Source organism: Mixophyes fleayi, chromosome 9 (assembly GCF_038048845.1).
Source record: "Mixophyes fleayi isolate aMixFle1 chromosome 9, aMixFle1.hap1, whole genome shotgun sequence".
Taxonomy (NCBI): Eukaryota; Metazoa; Chordata; class Amphibia; order Anura; family Limnodynastidae; genus Mixophyes; species Mixophyes fleayi.
In genome coordinates this window covers 46,035,961-46,057,165 of record NC_134410.1, presented here as the reverse complement: position 1 = coordinate 46,057,165, position 21,205 = coordinate 46,035,961, and the positions used below count along the sequence as shown (strand labels likewise).

Here is a 21,205-nt window from a genome sequence, read left to right as displayed (position 1 = left end):
TCTTAGATTGACAAGGTTAATATCTCAAATAACTTGCTTTATAGAATATGATCTTTTACCACATACTTCTTCTGCTTGCATAGTAATAACAGACTTATGTTAGTTCACAGTGATATTTTAATTCCTGCATTATTGTATTGTACCACTGCCAGTCAAAACCCCTTCCCTTCAAGTACTAAAAGTATGTCTTTAAAGCTTAATTTTTTTTTTCTTAGATAAATACTGAGAACTTTTCTAGGAATTATGAATTTTGACATTTAAAAAACCACCCAGTTAAAAATTGCCGCTTAACACCAGTAGAAACGCTCTGTGCACCATGTAATTGTCAGATACCATTCATTTCACTAGGCCTGCATTTTCCAGTAGTGTTTTATCAGTTGGAATAAATTACTGTCAGCAGCAATGGCGAGTGGATTGCTAGAAGAACCTCACTGGCAAGACAAGCCAATAACGTAGTAGATGTCTATGGGAACTTGTAGTGTGTTTTTTTACTGACATAATCGCTGTGGAAAAATTGCCAACGTGACATTACACTCGCGTACTATTTACAAGCTGGATTTCCATTGGGTGTGTCGCTCCCTAGCGGGTCTGTAGCTCCTCCTTTTGCCTCCCAGCTTTCCCCAAATCTTCATAATTTAATTTTATAAATAAACCCTACCCAGCCAACAAAAGTGAGACCAGTGTCACTTCCCAACATCGACCCATATATATTTAAATATTGCATGCGTTTACACATTGCATCAATTTCTATCCCTCACAACAATTATTACATATCATTGCAAGGATTTTCAAACAAAATATCTAACAGATGTAAAGGCCGTGATGTAAACTTACATCATTACAAAAATATGTAAAACTTACGATGGCTTGGTTTAGATGTTAATCTGGAAGCAGTGCATTTACCAAGAGCCAATATTTACATTTTGAAGATTTTTTTTTATTCTGTCTGAGTTCTTGTTAGAAGCATGCTGTTCTTTGTAAATGTTCCTTATTTCTGTAAATTCGTCTTACTGCATAGTGAAATTTGCTTTACTTTAGTAGAAAATCAGGTAGAAGTGACTGCAGCTGGTGGTGTATGCTGGAGGATGGCCCAGAAAATAAATTGTGGAATGATTCAGGAAAGGATCAGGTAGCAGAGTTGGCAGTTGTTCACACCAGTGTTGGCAGCTTCTAGTTCTCTAGCTGAGCTCAACATTTAGGAGTGAGATGAGGCTTAAAAAAATATGGAATTTATTCACTCACCAGTTGATTATTCTGTAATAATTCTTATACACCAGTAAGACTTAATGTGTGTGACAGCGAGGAATTTCTTATATTATACATCAATATAGACCAGGTAGCTAATGGTAAACTACAACTTCCATGAATCTCAGAGAACTGGTCATCTCTATTACATACTCACCGGTCAGTAATATGTCATTTATTTAAAAATATATTGCGCAAATGAATAATAACACAGCTGAGGATAAAAAAATGTTGATAAAACATTGCTGTATCAAAACCATTTTTTTTTGTGATTGTTACACTATAATAATCTAATATATAAATGTCTAGTGGCGTGTGTTAGTCTGTCTGTCTGTCTGTGTGTGTGTGTGTGTGTGTGTGTGTGTGTGTGTGTGTGTAAAAAATAAAACCAAGCTGCAGCGCCACCTGCTGGGCGGAGTTATACACTGACCTACTAAATTCTTAGTGTGTGTGGAAAAAAAAATTCAGAAAGGGCTGAAATTTGGTATACCAAGATGTTTTTAATTTATTAATTTAATTTGTTAATTGTTAAAAGTGTTTATAAAGATGTTAAAAAAATATATATATATTTCTTGAAGGAGAAGTGACAGTTGGGAGTGGTTGGTGGTTGCCGGGGGTGACAGTGGGGAGTGGTTGGTGGTTGCCGGGGGTGACAGTGGGGAGTGGTTGGTGGTTGAGGCCTGGGCTATGGCCCAAATGCATGACAAGAACCTTTTTAACACCTTAAGTAGCTTGATTTGACTAGAATGCATGAGTATCATGCACGGGTTAACTTGTAAATATAATATAACTAATATAATAAACCTTCAATGGCACAATTATTCTCTTTCACTTATCAGAGGGGACATATCAAATCCAAGTTTCTGTTTGGCACTTGGGAGAATGCTTTGGGTCAATACACACAGGCCCTTGCCCTCACCTGAGGTCCATTTAGCCTGAGCTGCAGTGACTGCAACTTGTACAGATAACCGATCTCTATTTTGACAACTGATCAAGCTATTGTGATGGTGATGTCAGTACACACTGACACTTTACTGAATATATGACAGATTATGATGGCAACAAACATGTTCATGGTCTGTCAAGCTGGAAATGATTATGTACTGACATCGTATTCGCTACCGACTGCAATGATATCTATCTTGACAATCATTTAAGCTACTAAGGCTGAGCATTCTACAGGTGCAAAACAAGAGCTTGTGTGTATGAGCCCCTAGGGTTTGGCTGAATTCTTATGATTCTGATTCTCTTGTGATTTTAATTCACAGAACATAGATATATTTCTTCCAGGAGCTAAAGTAAAGATAAGATTTTATCACATAGGACCCTCTAGCTTCAATATATCACACAAGAGACTTTGGATTTTGTTCTGTATTCTTTGGAATCTCTTGTAAAAGTAGTTGATATTTAGTTGAACACTAAAATGTTTATTTGGTGCATTCTTTTTTAACATTGATCCTCTGTTGGGACACTGTTCTAATAATTAAACACTAACAAAGTATATTGTCACATTTCTACTAAACTCATTCCATTTTATTTTCATGTTATAGAGCTTGTATTTCCCTCTTATATAATACTTGCAGTTTGTCTAATGACTCATCAAGGAGGGAGATTTCTTTGATAATGCCTGTACACAAATAATCGCATATTAAACATGATTGTCCATGTCCCATCACCCCCTGAAAAATCAAACTGCTATAACTAAAACAAAGCACTAGCTCTTAAGATTAACATATTGTTCTCAGCTGTATTGGTACAGCCCATTCAAATGAACATGAATACCAGATGGTTAAATCATGGGTGGACAAGAATCTCTTTTATTGCTGCTTTAATTAATATCCCATTAAAACCAAAAATGATTGTATATTAATTGAATTCTTTTTTTCAGGCCCTGCTCATAAAAAGTAGAGCAGCTAATAAAAACCAGACATAATGTATTTCAAATAAATTATGCCCTTAATTTAAGGCTCCCCTCCGAGATTTCCATGCAATTGTGCTTTTTTTTTTTTTTCTTTTAGTGTCTGATTCGTCTAAAAATAAACATCTCTCCTCCCTGTTCAGTGTCAGATCCGAAATAAAGTGTAGATCCTCACAGTTGTACTGCATATGTGTCAGATTCATCTGACTCTATAGGGTCATCTGATCTAAGAAGAAATTCTACAGAGAGTAAACTAGATTCTGTATCACCTTTCTGAGAGAGCAGTAACAGATTGTCCTCAGAGAGGAAGACTGCTGTCCTTTCCCTTGTGTCTCTATCAACCTTTTTAATCCCACGCTCATATCTATCTTTTGCTTTAACTGCACATGAAAATACCAAGGCAACGCATAAAGATTTCTCTCCAGCTGTGGATACCAGTATTGGTATTACGGATTGTGGTAGCAGAGAAATGGACTTCAGAGGTTGGCCCCAAATTGTTCTTTATGGCAAGTAGAGCATGTCTGTGTTTATCACCTTTTGTGTACACCGTGATTAAACTTTGCACATCTTTTATTGATTAACATACTGTAGCCTGGAAACAAGAAAGAATCAATCAATCTGTGCATGCTGCAACATTGATGTTCCTCTGCATATGTTACACTTATAGCATTAAGCTTATAGCTTAAGACTTAATTCAACAGGGGTTTATATATTTGTGTCAAAGAAATACTGGTTTATTATTAGTGGATGCTGGCAATCGCCATTGGTTGTCTAATCTGGGGCATTGAAACAAATAAGCTGTGAGGCTAAATGGGGTTCACCCTGCTCATTCCATACAAGAATGCTCACATTGGGCCTGAGTCATTAAGGGAAGCAAAGGATAAAAAGGAGTAACTTTGCACCTGGGCAAAACCATGTTGTATTGGTTGGGGTGGGGTAATTTTAAAATGTGCAGACAGATATATAGTTGGGGTAGGACATGTCCTAGATCACCCCTTGCATTGTAACATGGTTTGTCCCGAAGGACATTTACTCCTCTTTGCCTTACTTTCCTAAATGATTCAGGCCCATTGTCATTATTGTCAATTGTGCACTTGGCAAAAATCATAATGGTAAAAGATAACTGTTGAAAATAAAGTATTTACCTGTGATGCTGAAGTGGGTACCCTCATTCTCTCTTATAAACACAAGAAAGGCTATTACTGCACAATTGCAAAAATTCAAGATTTATATGCTTAACCCATGGTGCAAATTACTCTGCATATGGGGGCACATAATGTGATTAGGCTGACCCAGCAAGTGTTCTATGATAAATTTGCAGTCCACTTAGCACTCAACAGACACTCCCCTAATTGATGCTTCACACAACATGTCTACAAAGGTGCCATTCTGCATAATATGACCATGAGAACCCATCCGCTTTAAACAAACTCTGTGGGATTTGCTGTTTCTTTATATAAAATATGTGTTATGGTGTCGGTAAATCCTCTGTCTATTAGCCTGGCCTTACTGCTGCATTATCAGCATTGTCATCCAGGGAAAATGCAGGATTTTGATACCAACTTCAACTGTTACCAAAACATTTATGTGCTATGTAAAGTATATGCATGAATATATGCATCCTGCTCTAAAAGAGCCTATAATTCACGCTGCCTAAAAAAGGGGTACAGGTGCTTGTGAAATGGCAATAGAAATATTTCTCTTCATATTTTCTGTTTAGTACATTTGGCCCAGATGTGGTATACCGAGCACCTGTATTCCTCACCTTTTCCCCTCCACTTGCCTCTGATAGTGATAATTTCAACTTCATCTGTGTCTATCTACGCCACTGTGAATAAATTTGAAATCGGATAATATGTGCAAACTAAGCTACATGACCATCTTCTGGTATCTTACTATACTTTATATAAGTAATGCAAGTTTATATGTTTATAGATATTTTGATTGGGTTTCTTCCAAGTGCTCCTGTTTCCTTCCACACTCCAAAAACATACTAATAGGTTAGTGTGTGTGTGTGTGTGTGTGTGTGTTAGGGAATTTAGAGTGTAAGCTCCAATGGGGCAGGGTCTGATGTGAGTGATAAATATTCTCTGTACAGCGCTGTGGAATTGGTGGTGCTATATAAATAAATGATGCTGATAGTGATAGGAGTCTTGTGGTGGTACATGTACTGCTGCGTTCCTTGTTAAATAGGCTTAGCCAGCATTGGCTTTCGCCACGGTGATGGTCGTTGATAGATAGGTAAAAAAAAACTAATCTTCCACAAAAAACACTTAAAGGAGATAGGGCTTTTCTCTGCATAATAAATAGGGTCTTTTGGTAGACACAGCCTTGCCATATTGTTGTGATTGTTTTACATAATATATTATTATTATTATTGTTATTGCTGTTATTATTATTACTTAAGGAAAATGCTGATGACACACATATTGTGATTTCAGATACAGGGAAACATTCACCCACATGCCATCATCATTCTGCCAAACACAAATGGCATGGAGCTCCTGCTGAGTTATGAAGATGAAGGAATTTATATTGATACTTATGGACACTTCACAAAAGAAACAGTTTTGCAATGGGGTGAAATGCCAGTCTCTGTTGGTAAGTACTCGAGAAAGACTTTCCTGTGCATTTATAAGAAAACTATGCCTTATATATAATTTCACGGTATGACATATGGGCAAAGTATATTTTGTAAACAAGTCCTTTTTTTCAGAATTTTTCTTAAGACCTACAAATTGATTGTTTGTGAAGATAAAATGAAGACTTATTTAGATACTGGAAACGTACCTTACCATGTCTAATAACCATGATACCCATTTACAAGATAGTTATATGAAATATGGTCATAACAAATTATAAGAGTGAAATCTTTACCAAGGAATAATGAAGTGTAATAATTCTCAAGCACTAAAAAGCGGGTTGGGTACCTTATACCGACTACAGTGTTAACGACAATGACTATATGAACAAAGAAATTGCAATTAGTAGAAGAGCGGCAATGATTAAATGCCAACTTAATTTAAAACACACAAAGGACATTTCCGATGAGTCTCCATGCAGACTGCTAGAAATTGCGAAGATACTGCTTGCTGGCACTTGAGTTGTACGTTATAAAACAGAGCGACATGGACATTTATAAATTTAAAGTGGCAATTGCAGGACCCGGCGCTAACCCTAACATTAAATGGTACAGTTGCCAGGTAGTCACAAAAACGAGTACCACTGTAAAAAAGCCTCTCTGGTCCCATTTGGACTCTAACAAATGTAAAACAGTATGGATTGTGATAGCTTCTGATGAAATTCAGATTTCCTAAAACAAACCATTGATTATCTCTTAATTATAGAAGCTAATTTAAATAGACAAGTCATGTGGACTTGTATATGTTGGACATTTTCATCTTTAAGTCCAACTCCTATCCTCCTGCCCCCTCCTCATCCCAACAGGCACTAGAGTGCTCTTTTCTCCTATATTAAATAGAACTGGGTGAATTGAGTTGCTGCAGGCAGTGAGCTGTAGTAACTATTTTTATCTTCACTTCCTGCTTATCATATGGTTTCAGATCCTTAGCTCCTTAGCTTTTACATTATATCCACATAGTTCAGTTTAGATTTTGGTTCTAGAGTGTTCCTCATTGAATATTACTGTTTATGCCACCTGTTATCACCATTGTGTGGAGTTATCACTGTTTTGAGTCTCTGGGCTAGATTGACTAAACGGTGGGTTTGAAAAAGTGGCGATGTTGCCTATAGTAACCAATCATATTTTCTCTGTCATTAATTTAGTATATTCTACAAAATGACAGCTAGAATCTGATTGGTTGCTATAGGCAACATCTCCACTTTTTCAAACCCGCAGCTTAGTAAATCTAGCCCTCTGTGTTTTTTACAGTTAAAAAAGAGCTCTCCTGAGGTTATCAAAAGCAAATTTAAGGATACATTAAATTCAATGGTGATTGTTGAATCCCTGTCGCATGAGAGCATTTAAAGAAAATAAATGGGAATATGTTCACAATAACTCAACTCCCTAAACAAGTGTAATAGTTTTCTGCACAGCTCATTGGATGGTTGATGGAGTTAGCCACATCAACTGTGTTGACAATCTTTCAACGCATTGAGTTTTCTAAACCTGTCCCAGCTGTCAGTGTTGCTTGGGTCAAGTACCTCCTGAACCATGACATATTGGATCTATGTGTCTACTGTAGTGCTAGAATCATATTGCTGACCTAGACCATCAGGATTACAGAGAAATTACTTTTAATCTTGCCCTTCAATGTTCCTTTGTACGTGGCTTATACAAACATGAGAACTGTGAATGTAAAGCTGCTAGCTGTATAAAAGAGAGGTATAACAGTGGTCCAAGTGGGCTGGTATACACTGGTATGCCATATCGCCACTTCTCCTACTGCCTTCATTGTAAAACTTTCAAATTCCAATCACTTACATTTTCTATACTACCACTTCTAAATTTCCACTTCAACTATAATAACAAATCCACAGCTTTCTCTGACTCTAAGGCTTGCCAGTCATACAGGGCTCAGATGTCAGGCCCTGCCCCAGAGCCACCAAAACCCCAACACACCAGTCCACTCTAACCACAATCGTAGCCTTTTCTGACTACTCCTCTTTTTGTAGCCAGAAATCTGGACTGTCTGGTATTTTCCTTTATTTGCTAAATAAAGATCAGTCTGGTGTGTATTTACCTATAGGCAGCAAGCTAAGCATGCTGTTAGTGCTGCACAGTGTAGGGGCAGATGGGTCTATGATCCTTTTCCTTTTCTACACAAGCAGTCATACTGTATATATTCCTGTTTAATTGAAAGATTAGAAATAGAGGAGGGGTGTAGAAGGATTGGGGTGCACATTTGTTAATGTGAGGTGTATTCAGTCACAATGTACAGAGTAGTACCGACTGTAAATACACTCAAGGAGGACAACTCAAGGATCAGTGCAATATCCTGGCTGAATAGTGGGCTTTTATTTTAATCAACTACTATTTCACAATAACACTTCTAATTATACTATGTACTGTTTCCTTTGTCTCTTTCGGAATGGGAGTTGGTTCTCCTTTAATATCTTAAGACAAGAAAAAATATCTATCCACGTTCCCGAGGAAAGCCAAAGTGCTCAATTATAAATCCACTATGATGTCATCTAATGTCTAACAGTGGGGAACTTTGCAGTTTAATTAGTTTTCATAGGCCATGGTATGACCTTCAGAACTTTGTTTAAGAGAGGGCAGCAAATGAATTGTGGGACATGACACATGGAAATAGAAAAGCTATGACCATCATTAGAATTTCATTTACACAGATGTTGGCCCTTGTAATTAAACAATGCTCATTAGCTTTACTGTGTTCTTTAATTGATCGTACAAAACACATATTTAATTTTTTTTCTCCAAAGTGAGCCTATTAATGAAGTATCTGAAGCCACAGCACAAGACAAATTGCAACTTGTTAGAGCATTCACCATTTAAGTACTGAATGTAATTGTATGTAAGTTTTGCAGAAAAGTAAATGAACCACCTAGTCATCAGCCAGAACTATCCAAAATTTTGAGTTTTCATTTTTGTTTTTATTTTATTGTTCCACAATACCTTAACATTTTATGTAGTGCCTTTATTTAGAGTACACACAGAAACTTTTAACAGCCTTTTAAAGTGCTATTAGGAGGTAAAAAAAAATCTTAACAGAATAGGAGAAAAGTTCACAAAAAGCTTTTAAAACATGACAGATATAAAAGCATAGACTAAAATTAAAGATATCTCTGTAAATTGTACGTCCTCATTCCTAGTCTTTGAGAACACTTAATATTCGTCAATGGAAGAGAATCTTAACTCTAAGTAACACAGTAATAACGTTTGAAAGCACTCTACAGAATTGTATACAAAATTCCTTCTTATCATATTAGAATATAATGCAGCCTAGTAATTAAATATTTGTATAGCTAAGCATGTTTTTGGGAATGACTGTTTCGCATTCAGAACTGGATTGAAATGAAATGAAGCCCAAGGCCAGGTAACCCCCACATCTGAGTCCTCTGTGCCTCTCAAGCATTATAACAGTTTCAGAATACATTGCCTGTTACCCCCACAATAGAGTCTTCACTGCGCTTGCATTGGACCATGCTCAGAAGAGGCCCTCTCTTTGCTCTTCTGAGACCATAGTATGGGCTTTAGATGGTGAACGTCATTGCCAGTAACCCCTCCCCTCAGAGCCTTGTGTATGGTGCGCCCTCTGGAGTGAGGTTAGTTCCACCACCCATTTAAGTATGTCCAAATAGACATGTTATTCTTCTGCTATAGGGTCCGGCAGTACAATGTTCCATCCCTGCTTTAAATGACATAGGACCCACCCACTGTCACTAGACTATGACACCAAGCTTATGTATTGTGAGATGATTATCAGTAAGCAGGGCTTTGGAGTGATCCAATAATTATAATTATACATTAATCTCTTACTATTTACATTATATGTATTTAAAGGGAAAATAGGTGAAATACTACCGAAATATAGGCCCATTTTTTGGGATGACAGCCACAGGTTAAAAAACTCTGGTGAATATAAATAAATAATTATACATATGAATGTGTGTGTGGGCAGCACGTTGGCTTAGTGGTTAGCACTTCTGCTTCACAGCACTGGGGTTATGAGTTAGATTCCCGACAATGTCCTTATCTGTGTGGAGTTTGTATGTTCTCCCCGTATTTGCGTGGGTTTCCTCCGGATGCTCCAGTTTCCTCCCACAAAAACATACTGGTAGGTTAATTGTCTGCTATTAAAATTGCCCTTAGTCTCTCTCAGTCTGTGTGTGTATATGTTAGGGATTTAGATTGTATGCTGCAATGGGGCAGAATTTGAAAATCAATATTAAAAAATAATAAAAGTGGAGTAAGATTAATCAGAGCTCATTAATGGAATATTATATAGCACTCAGGTTGTGAAAATGAAATCTTAAATCGAACAGCCTGATTGAGAAATATGATGATTATACTTAATCACAGAATATGCAAAAGTGCAGACACACATCCCAGAAGAACACTGTACACACTGCAGGCTTAGGAACAGAAGGGCAGCTTTCATAAGATTAACATCAGTAGTTTAAAATACATTCTTCCACACAAGTGCATACAGTCAGGCAAGTGAGGAAGGATGCTTACAGCTGCTTTGTGTAATGTAATACCACATCACATTAGGCAGCTATGGGCCTATACGTGTGACCATTGCGTTCTCACTGCATGCATTCATGTAGGCAAATACATATTGTGCTACTAATGTTCATCTGGTGACTCTTGCCCTTCTGTTCTGATGCCTGGTGTGTGCCAATATTTTGTTTCTAGAGGGAATTTTTAGATATTTTCAGTTGTGTAGATGTTTTAAACCATACTTGCCTACTTTTTAATCCCGGAGTACAAGTCATGTGACAGAGGGTAGGAGGGGGCGTGACAACGTCATTACGTCACTATAGCCCCATCCCTACTATAAAATACCGAAATTTAAGGTATTGAATAGCGGATGGCGGGGCTTAATGACGTAATTAAGCCCCGCCCCCCGCTGTTCAGTGCCGTGAATTTCGGCATTTTACAGGGTCCGAGAGGTTTGCCTACTCTTCCGGCGGTACTCCCTGATATTCGGGAGCCTCCCGAAAATTCCAGGAGAGTAGGCAAGTACATTATACAAATTATCTTTATTTCTTTATTTTCAGTCTCAGGATTAACAACCTTTACATTATAGGAGTTTGGAAAGCACATCAACAATAGTTACAAGTAATTGCATTTAATTTGTAGTTTCTCCTTCTGCCATTATTGTTCATATGCATATAGTTTGATTTTTAGTAGCAAAGGTACAGGGTGCAGTATGCAGCATTGTACTTCACTTATTGATACAGATTTTTTGTCAACTCAACAATCATATCCCCCTGAGGAATGGCCTGAGGGGATGGATCCAGGGGTTGACATGAGATGGCATCTAACCTCACTGCTTACACAAAGTAACGAATAGTGGCTCATGTAGAGCATACTTGCCTACTTCCTGACTCTGTCCTCCGGGAGGACAGGTCATGTGACATCGGTAGGTGGGGGGGGCGTGGTGACGTCTTTGTATCACCAAAGCTCAGCCCCTGCTATAAAATGCTGAAATTCGCGGCATCAAAGTGGGGGTGGGGCTTAATGACGCGATTCAGCCCTGCCCTCGATATTCAATGCAGTGAACGTGAATATCGTTTTTTTAGGATCCGGGAGATTTGCCTACCCTTCTGGGAATCCAGGAGGGCTCCCCAAAATTCGGGAGCCTCACAGAAATTTAGGAAGAGTAGACAAGGATGATGTAGAGTTGGACATATGGATTTTTTTAAATGTATATTTCCATTTGGACTGCGGAGGACAGAAGACTTCCATTCGATTTAAAATGGGAATTTTGCATTTGTTTTTGTAATTATATTTTACATTGTGTGGCAAAAACAGTTAGTTATCATTTATTTAATACATTCTACAAAATGACAGCTACAATCTGATTGGTTGCTATAGGCAACATCTCCACTTTTTTACAAACCCGCAGCTTGATACATTTATCCCCTGATGTAAAGCTGGCGTATATACTAGTGATGTACAGCTGCGACTGAACGGATAAACATTTTCATGTAAATGTACTTTTCATGGATACGCCTATTCCTACTTACATTTGGGTGCAATTGGGTCCAACTCTACATGAGCCCATAGGATTTACAACCTGTATAATCACTTTATTATGTACTAGTTTTATCAAAGCAAAAGAAGCTACATATTTTGGAAAAAGGCATCATGAAAATGCACATTCATTATAGGACCAGCATTTGACTTGTTGTTACTAAGTTTTGAGGGTACACATCTTTATAATTTTTTTAAGATAACTTGGCATTGAATAGTGAAATAGTAAGGGATGCAGTTTTTTAATTTTTTTAACTGTATAATAAGGAGACACAAGGAAGACAGCAGCGCACCAGTAATCATGGATACCTATGGCAAAAAGTACATTCCATACTGTATGGTTAGGGGAAATGTGGGTATTAAAACAAAACAGCCCAGTCCTGTGTTATGTGAAGAGGTTTGTCTGCAGGGTCTGCACTTTCTCTCATAGGGTAAAATACAATTTCCCCCGAATTACCGCCATGTTATGGGTATTACTGTTATTACGGTAATATTAACCTGGCAAAAAGCTGGCGTTAGAACTACCGTAATCACGGTAATTACGCGCACTATTACCATAATAACGGTAATAGTTTTAGCTCGGCGGTACTTCGGGGGGAATTGAATTCCCCCCATAGAGACTAATGATTCTTATAGTTCGTACATTGTCAGATCTGTATGCTTTCCATTTGAATAAATCCGGATGGCTGTTTCAGGTCAGGTAGTTTGGTTTCTTCCACTTCGATTTGTGGTTTTGCCTTTTGTAAATTGCATGGTTTACAAACCACACATCAGTGCGCAAGAAAACAAGCAGTTTGGCAAAACCACACTTTAGAAAATCTCCTCCTTAAGCTTTTTTCACAGTATGGGTATAATGACTTTTCAACAACAGTCCCTCAAAGACAATTACAATTATAACAACATATTACTCAATAAGCAGCCGAGAAATCGAACAACAGTACCGCGTGATCCCGCACGGATCCATAAATTTTAGAACTATGAAGTTCAATTACAGACTAGATTTTATAGAAATGAAACAAACCAATTTATGCACGGGAAAAAAAACAACCTGTAAAATGAGCCCTTTTCTCCATTTCTGCATTCACTTATAGTTCATACATTGTACGAATCTATCCCTAGTTGCCTTCTCTCCCAGAGGCGATATAATGCAATTTGTGGCATCATTCACTTTGATAAAAATTGTATCATCAAGCCCCGCCCACATCCTCTTTTACATACCTTCTCCCGGAAGAAGTATGAACCTATGTATATCATTAATTTGTTCACACCATACCCTTACTTGCCAACTCTCCCGGAATGTCCGGGAGACTCCCGCATTTTGCGAGAGTCTCACAGACTCCCGGGAGAGTGTGGCAATCTCCCGCCTCTGGCAGAATTCTGCCCATTTCCTAGTGAAGTGAGCAGAATTAGACGCTGCGATTCACCGGGCCAAAATGACGCAATTCCCGCCCCCATCACGCCCACCTCCCCTCCACCGGCAGGCTCCCGGAAGCTAACTTCAGCAAGTTGGCAAGTATGAGCTTACCTCCCTCCAAGGCCTACATTTTTTTGTAAGGTCTCCAAAAATGATATTGCGTCACATAGTTTATCTTGCAAGTAAGTATAAGTCGATGTACAACTTGCAGAGATATGGCTGCCTGTGTAAGGTGGGAATTGTAGTCATTACTCACAAATAAAATTAGCTTTCTTCAGTTTAGCTGGCTGGCCACCACTTGAGAGACCATAATTCTGTGTAGCTAGCCCTTTCAGCACAGTAAACATTAAAGCTCTGTGATAAAAGCTTCCTTGAAGCCTGCAAGAAGTTATTTATACAGTCAATATTTGACTTTTCCCTTAGAGATGATACATAATGTTAATCAATAGCTTAATCACTTTGAACCTTCTGGACGCTGTTTGAATCATTTTTTCAGTATCTGACAAGTCCAGACATGTTTCTTTTTACTATTTCGTCAGCTGTGAGAGTGTAAACATAGACCTACTTTATAATCAGGGGTTACAGCCAGCAGCTTGAACTAAGCTCTTTTATTTAGTTCAATCAATTCACAGGGATACATTAGCGGATTAGCAGGACAGGTTGAGGATGTTGATTTTTATTTCATACCCATCTGTGTATTCTGCAAGGACAGTTTATCTAGCCAGATCCCAATGTGTTTTAGTCAATAAGCACAATAGAAAATATTGAAGTTTATAATTGCACTTGTTATTCGGTCTTGCTTGACATGGTATTAAATGTCTGGCTTAAGGCAGAAGGGCAACTTCGAACTGTGGGAAGGGGCTGGGGGTAGGATTGCATCACCTGCGAGGGGTGGGACCTGAGTGGAATGGTTGCCTGGTACTTTTCTGGCTTTAATTGTGAAGACATTCTCTTAAATGAATTCATGAATTACAAAACAGTTTTAGTTTTAAGGCTAGATTAAATGAATATCATACTCCTGTGGTCAGAGTTACACAACTTTAGAAAGCGCTACTCTCCCAGAATGTCCGGGAGACTCCCGAATTTTTAGGAGTTCTCCCAGACTCCCAAGAGAGAGCAGGCAAAAATCCCGGATCCAGATTTTGGCGTTGTTGAAGATGGCGGGGGGGGGGGGGGGGTGTCTAAACGCGGCATCGTTGCCCCGCCCCCTGCTGCAATTGGCTAAAATTGCCTGGGAAGGACAGGGGCGGAGCATAACGGTGCCCCGCACATGGCCACGCCCCCCTCGATGGACCCCTTCCCAGAAAGCTTCCTGCAAAAGTAGGCAAGTATGAGCTAAGGATGCCACAGACCACTGTGTAATAACCGATATACAGGCATACATCATGCTGTTTTGCACAAAACTATACATTTGTAAAATTAAGCATAGTTTGCATTAAAATTATTTTCTCTAAATACTCAATTCTGTCACTGAATTTTAGCAAATAGTCTAAACAATTATTCACTGATACACTCAATATCCACAAGTGTCATTTTTCTTGCATCTGCTATAATTTCAGTGCTTGAAAATCTTCCCCAAGAACTCGCATAGAAAGATTTTCTTTTTATCCCCTAAAACCTTCTCTATTGTAAAAATAGGCTGAAAGGGATAGAAGTGTAGAAAAGTAAGGTGGCACAAAATGCAGTCGAATAAACACTCAAATAATATGGTGCTGTAAATGTACATTTGTAATCTTACAGTATATTTTTAATCAGTTCATAAAATCAGATCAAACGATGCAATGTGCTTTAGTACGATAAAACATGATCGTGGGATCATACACACTAATGCATACTTGCCAACTTTGGAGATCACCCCTTCGGGAGACCTCCAAAGTTGGCTGTGTTTTGGGGGCGTGATCACGCTAATCATGTCATTAGGCCACGCCCCTGCTATACAATACCAATTTCAGCCTATTATAGCAGGGGGCGGGACAGGGTGACACAATTAGCAACGCCCCCTCCCACTTCACCAAAGAAGCGGGCAGCATTTAGGAGGTTGCCCTGCTCTCCCGGAAGTCCAGGAGAGCTCCCAAAAATTTGGATGATTGCATTTCCTATCTCAACTGAAAATCGCAGTGTCAAAATAGAGCTGTCCAGCATTTGTGTGCTCTGTATGCAAAAAATCTATTTATACCCCTTGCATCACAACATGGTTTATCCATATGTAAATTTACCCCCTTTGGCTGGATTTGTTCCTAACTCTAAATGAAGCACTACCAGTTCTATGACATATATAGGTTTTGAAATAAGTCATGCATCCCTATATTCTCCACCACTGATGGACTGCAATTCCAGCCAAGCTAGTTAATATGACTGTTATTTTCCACAATCCAGGCAAGTTGTACCAAAATGTTATGTTTTGTTTTTTTTTGCATAAAACCTTATTAAAGGGTTAAATATCAAATGAAAGTGTAGAATGTCGTTTGACAAATACCTGTCTAAAAACTCAGAATGAATATTTATATTGACATTTTTATAAAGTTGTATTGTTGTTCTCCCTGATATGACCCATGCTTTATAATTAATATAATGTAATTGGACCAATCACAATGCTGGAAAATAGCTAAAAATCCTTAAAACATACACATTTATTACTCCGTTATACATATGTTAAATGTATTTTGCTGCTTGAATCGATATTAGATTTATTGCTGTTGTAGAAATAAACAAATTTAGATTATGATAACTGGCATATTCCCATTTTTATAACCTTTTACAACTGCCCAAAATAGCTCTTTCTTATAGGGCCACAACTGGTTGCTGCTGATCTTTTTGGCTAAGTTTAGTATGACAATTTATGAGTCATGGGTCTTGAGACAGGGTGTCAAGACCGCATCAAGACACACAGGAAAAGAGACTAAGCAGCTTTGAACACTCCTGTCTAAACACAGCAGCTATAAATAATCCCTTTCCGGACCCGATAAAAAGATATGTAGTGATCCAATCTGTACGTGGCATCAGGTGCAGGTCTGTGGATGTTACACTGACTTCCTATGCCTCATTACACTCAGCTGCAGTACACTTTTGGCCACAACCTCTAATGTATTATAAAGCCTGTGCACTCCTCTCTGCAGGACCATGCATACCAAGACATCCAAATGTACGTCATACTGACCCTACATACATGGGATGTCTGGCAGACTGTTTCACCGCAATCCTTCAGACTGTTTCACCGCACTTTACATATTAACTAGGAAATCTGTGCTGATTTCTCTCCAACAGGTCAACGCTTAATATTAACAACATCTTTACATTTTTTATTTCCCAGCTTATCTCCAGTCTAACCAAATTATGGGCTGGGGAGAGAAGGCTATTGAGTTACGTAATGGCGACATGGGGAATCTAGAAGGCGTTTTCATGCACAAGAAGGCACAGAAGTTAAAATTTTTGTGCGAAAGAAATGACAAGGTAGAGTATTTATAACAACTGGGGAAACTATATGCAAAATAGCAGAAACATATAAATGTTGCAAATGACTACAAGCTGCTTGGTTCATGTCTCAGTTCTGTTTAAAATGTGAGCAATAAATTAATTCTAAAGTACATTTAAGTATATTTTATTAAGGGGAATTAAGTATGTATTAATTATGTTGTGTTATTGTTCCCATTCTCACATTTCTAGCAAAATCATAATTCACTATTAATTTATCCATGGCTGTAGCAAAGAGCAATTCATAGACAGTAAATGGAGAATGCCTCAGGCAAGGGTGACCCTTACTTTTGTCAGCCAGAAGAGAAGCAGAAAGCAGATTATGTGGGACGTATACAAACCAGTTAAAATGTATTTGTCTGCTATACACATACAATAGATGACGCCCTCATTTCATCTTTTGCCGCCATACATGACATCTTGCACATTATTTCAGAGACAGTGTGTATTGGCCAATGTTTGAATGTCACCAGAAAGTGCTGTCTGATATCATGGTTAGATCACCTCCTTAATGAGTGATATTTTGAATACATCTGTGTAGAGTTTATCTACAGTATATCTGACACTCCGTAATGCACTTGTCCCATTTATCAAAACCAGTAAGTGTATGCATCTGCCCAGGGCCGGATTTACCGCTAGGCAACCTAGGCACCTGCCTAGGGCCTAGCGGCTCTCAGGAGGATCAGATTGGGGTGGGGGACAAGTCGCGGGAGGGGCTGGTGTTATGGTAGCAGGGTCATGTGACCGCAGCTGCAGTCACATGGTACACAGTGTTAGGCGGGGTGCTGGAACTCTATGTAGTCAGTGTGCAGGAGCTGCAGCATTTCTGTCTGTTCCTGGAGTCACAAGAAGTAGAAAATGGTAAGAGGAAGGGCAGAGCCGTAACGAGGCCGGTGCGGGCGGTGCCGCCGCCCCGGGCGCAGTCCCAAGGGGGCGCAGTGGCCGCCCGCACCGACTTCTGTGTGAGCAGTGAAAAGAAAAAAAATAAAATTAAACAGACCTCAGATTCAGACTGCCGGCCGCCCGGCGCATCCAAGATGGCGGCCGGCACCCGGCTCCACCCCCTTCTGAACTCTGCCCTCTGCCTCAGCGTCTGATGTCATGACGTTGCTAGGCAGCAGAGGAGCAGAGAAGCAGAGAGGAGCCAGGCAGCGACGGCTGGACAGGAGGTAAGTTTCAAAGCAGGGGAAGGGGGATGTAAGCTGCAATTATGGAGGAGATGTAAGCTGCAATTATGGAGGAGATGTAAGCTGCAATTATGGAGGAGATGTAAGCTGCAATTATGGAGGGGAGGGGGGGATGTAAGCTGCAATTATGGATGGAGGTAAGGGGGGGGGAATGTAAGCTGCAATTATGGATGGAGGCAAGGGGAGGGGGGAATGTAAGCTGCAATTATGGATGGAGGCAAGGGGAGGGGGGAATGTAAGCTGCAATTATGGATGGAGGCAAGGGGGGGGGAATGTAAGCTGAAATTATGGAGGGAGGCAGGGGGGGAATGTAAGCTGCAATTATGGAGGGGGGGAGGGGGGGAATGTGTGCTGCTATTAGGGAGGGGGGAATGTGTGCTGCTATTAGGGAGGGGGGGAATGTGTGCTGCTATTAGGGAGGGGGGGAATGTGTGCTGCTATTAGGGAGGGGGGGAATGTGTGCTGCTATTAGGGAGGGGGGGAATGTGTGCTGCATCTTGCTATTAGGGAGGGGAGGATGCTGCTATGCTTTATGAGGGAAGGGGGGGTATGCTGCCATAATGTGTGAGGGAAGGGGGGTATGTATTAATATAATGTGTGATATGAGGGTAGGGAGGTTGGGTGTCTTAGTACATGGGTGGGAGGTAGGCTATTAATTTAATGGTGACGTTTAGGCGGGGCTAATTATTTAATGGGTACTAGTTTATTTGTGGGGTGCTGGTGGGTCAATTTAATTTATTGATGGGGCTTTTTAATTTAATGGTGGAGTCTATTAATTTCAGGTGAGGTATTTATCTGTATTGCAGTCACAAGAATGCTCTCTGTATAGTATGGTGGTCATAGGAATGCTCTCTGTATTGTATGGTGATCATAGGAATCCTCTCTGTATAGTATGGTGGTCATAGGAATGCTCTCTGTATAGTATGGTGGTCACAGGAATGCTCTCTGTATAGTATGGAGGTCACAGGAATGCTCTCTGTATAGTATGGAGGTCACAGGAATGCTCTCTGTATGGTATGGCGGTCACAGGAATGCTCTCTGTATAGTATGGTGGTCATAGGAATGCTCTCTGTATAGTATGGCGGTCACAGGAATGCTCTCTGTTTAGTATGGCGGTCACAGGAATGTTCTCTGTAAGGTATGGCGGTCACAGGAATGCTCTCTGTAAGGTATGGCGGACAACAGGAGGCTCTTTATATTGTATGTGTGTGTGTACATGTGTGTGTATATATATATATTTTTTATGTAAGTGCACATCCACATTATTTATGTAATAAATGTATTGCTATACAGCATTACACTATGTGAGTTTCTTCCTCTCCATTATCCTGAATACTACTGAGTATATATGAGGTGCCAGTTCCGGAACCTTTCAACATTGTATGAAGCATCTGCTATTCCCATGGGGTAATAAGGCTCAACTTGATAGGTGAAGATACCGGTTATACCTACAGATAAGCTTTAAAGATCTTTTATCTGGTACGCATATTATATTGGCACGGCGCTGGTGTTCTAGAGTGGTTCCTCATTTCCTTCTTCCTGTTGATCCACTATTATTACCTGAGTGTCTATACCTATTTAGTGGTTAAGATTCTGACTTTTGGTACACCTTTCTGTATTTTTATATACAGTATTATACTATTTGGCGCCCCCTCCCATTTGTTTTGTGTTATATATATATATATATATATATATATATATATATATATATATATATATTTAGTGTGATGGTGACAAGGGGGCACAATGATAGAGATGGCTCCATGGCACGGTGTGATAAAGGAGAAACTGTTATGGAGAGCACAGTGGGATGAAGGGGCAGTGTGATACAGATGGTACCATTACATTTATGTTTTAATTTGTTTCAGTGAGTTTTATTTCAATAACCAATTAATTTTTTTATACAGCTAGCATGTGATAGCTGCATTTAAAGTACTTTGATTCTATGGAGGCTTATTACATAAAGATCCTTACAAAGCCAGACCAAGAATAATGGAGAGGGAGGGGGTTTCAGTGCGGTCTAGAACTTGTAAAGTGCTAGCCACGCCCCCACAGTAGGTTGACCACACCCACCCGACAATTGACACTCCCACTTAGATGGGGGGCGCCGGTTCCCTGTCTCGCCCAGGGCACTAAAATGGCTAGTTACGGCACTGAGGAAGGGGTACTGTGAGGGAGAGCTAGTGTGTGTGAGATTGAAGCTGCAGTGTAGGAGGGGCCATGTGTGAAGGTGCAGGGCAGAGAGGGGGCATGTGTGAAGGTGCTGGGCAGAGAGGGGGCATGTGTGAAGGTGCTGGGCAGAGAGGGGGCATATGTGAAGGTGCTGGGCAGAGAGGGGGCATGTGTGAAGGTGCTGGGCAGAGAAGGGGCATGTGTGAAGGTGCTGGGAAGAGAGGGGGCAAAGGTGCTGGGCAGATAGGGGCCATGTGTGAAGGTGCAGGGCAGAGAGGGGGCATGTGTGAAGGTGCTGGGCAGAGAGGGGGCATGTGTGAAGGTGCTGGGCAGAGAGGGGCCATGTGTGAAGGTGCTGGGCAGAGAGGGGCCTTGTGTAAAGGTGCTGGGCAGAGAGGGGGCATGTGTGAAGGTGCTGGGCACAGACGGGGCAAAGGTGCTGGGAAGATAGGGCCCATGTGTGATGAGAGGGACTATAATGAGGGGCCGCATGGTGATGCAGGAGGAGCAGTGGGATGTGCGGCGCTTACCCTTCTACTTAACTAATGAAGTATATGCTATGCTAAAAAAATATAGTGCTATGGATTGTTTCAGGGGGGGAGGGGGGGAACCAATATCTTGCCTAGGGCCCCATGAGGTGTAAATCCGGTTCTGATCTGCTATATTCGGAGTTATTTTTAGACACTTTAATGTACATTATATAAAAACTGAGATATAGATGTTAAGCTTATAACCGTCGTATGGCTTCTTAGCAGCTGCAATATCTTTGCTCCCACACTTTTAAAGAATGGTTTAAGCAAAGTGTTAATGCCAGTATGAAGTTTCTGCACCACTACATATTTTTAGGGGTGATGATTTGATTGCCTGTAATTGGACATACCGAGTATGGACACTGTGCTTAGCATGCTCTGCATGCCTTGGGAAACACACACAGGATTTGCCCAACAAATATGACAAGCTGATAACCCTGTCACCATATGAACACTACTGTGACTTGGTAATTGTCCCATCACATGGCCTTAGAGAAGTACTGCATCTCACAGAGACAGCTCTAATCAGGTGGAACGGTTAGACTTTCTTTTATTATTATTGTGATGAATTTATAAAGACCT

General features: G+C 40.0%; 1 protein-coding gene across 2 annotated transcripts in view; it reads left to right on the top strand.

Moving 5' to 3' along the window:
- Positions 1 to 21,205, top strand: part of NRK (Nik related kinase) — a 184,988-nt gene that overhangs the window by 152,679 nt on the left and 11,104 nt on the right. For both annotated transcript variants that reach the window (XM_075184270.1, XM_075184269.1), the window contains 2 exons: positions 5,605 to 5,764; positions 16,574 to 16,713. In XM_075184270.1, coding sequence (XP_075040371.1) covers positions 5,605 to 5,764; positions 16,574 to 16,713 — 300 coding nt within the window. The remainder of the gene's footprint in view (positions 1 to 5,604; positions 5,765 to 16,573; positions 16,714 to 21,205) is intronic.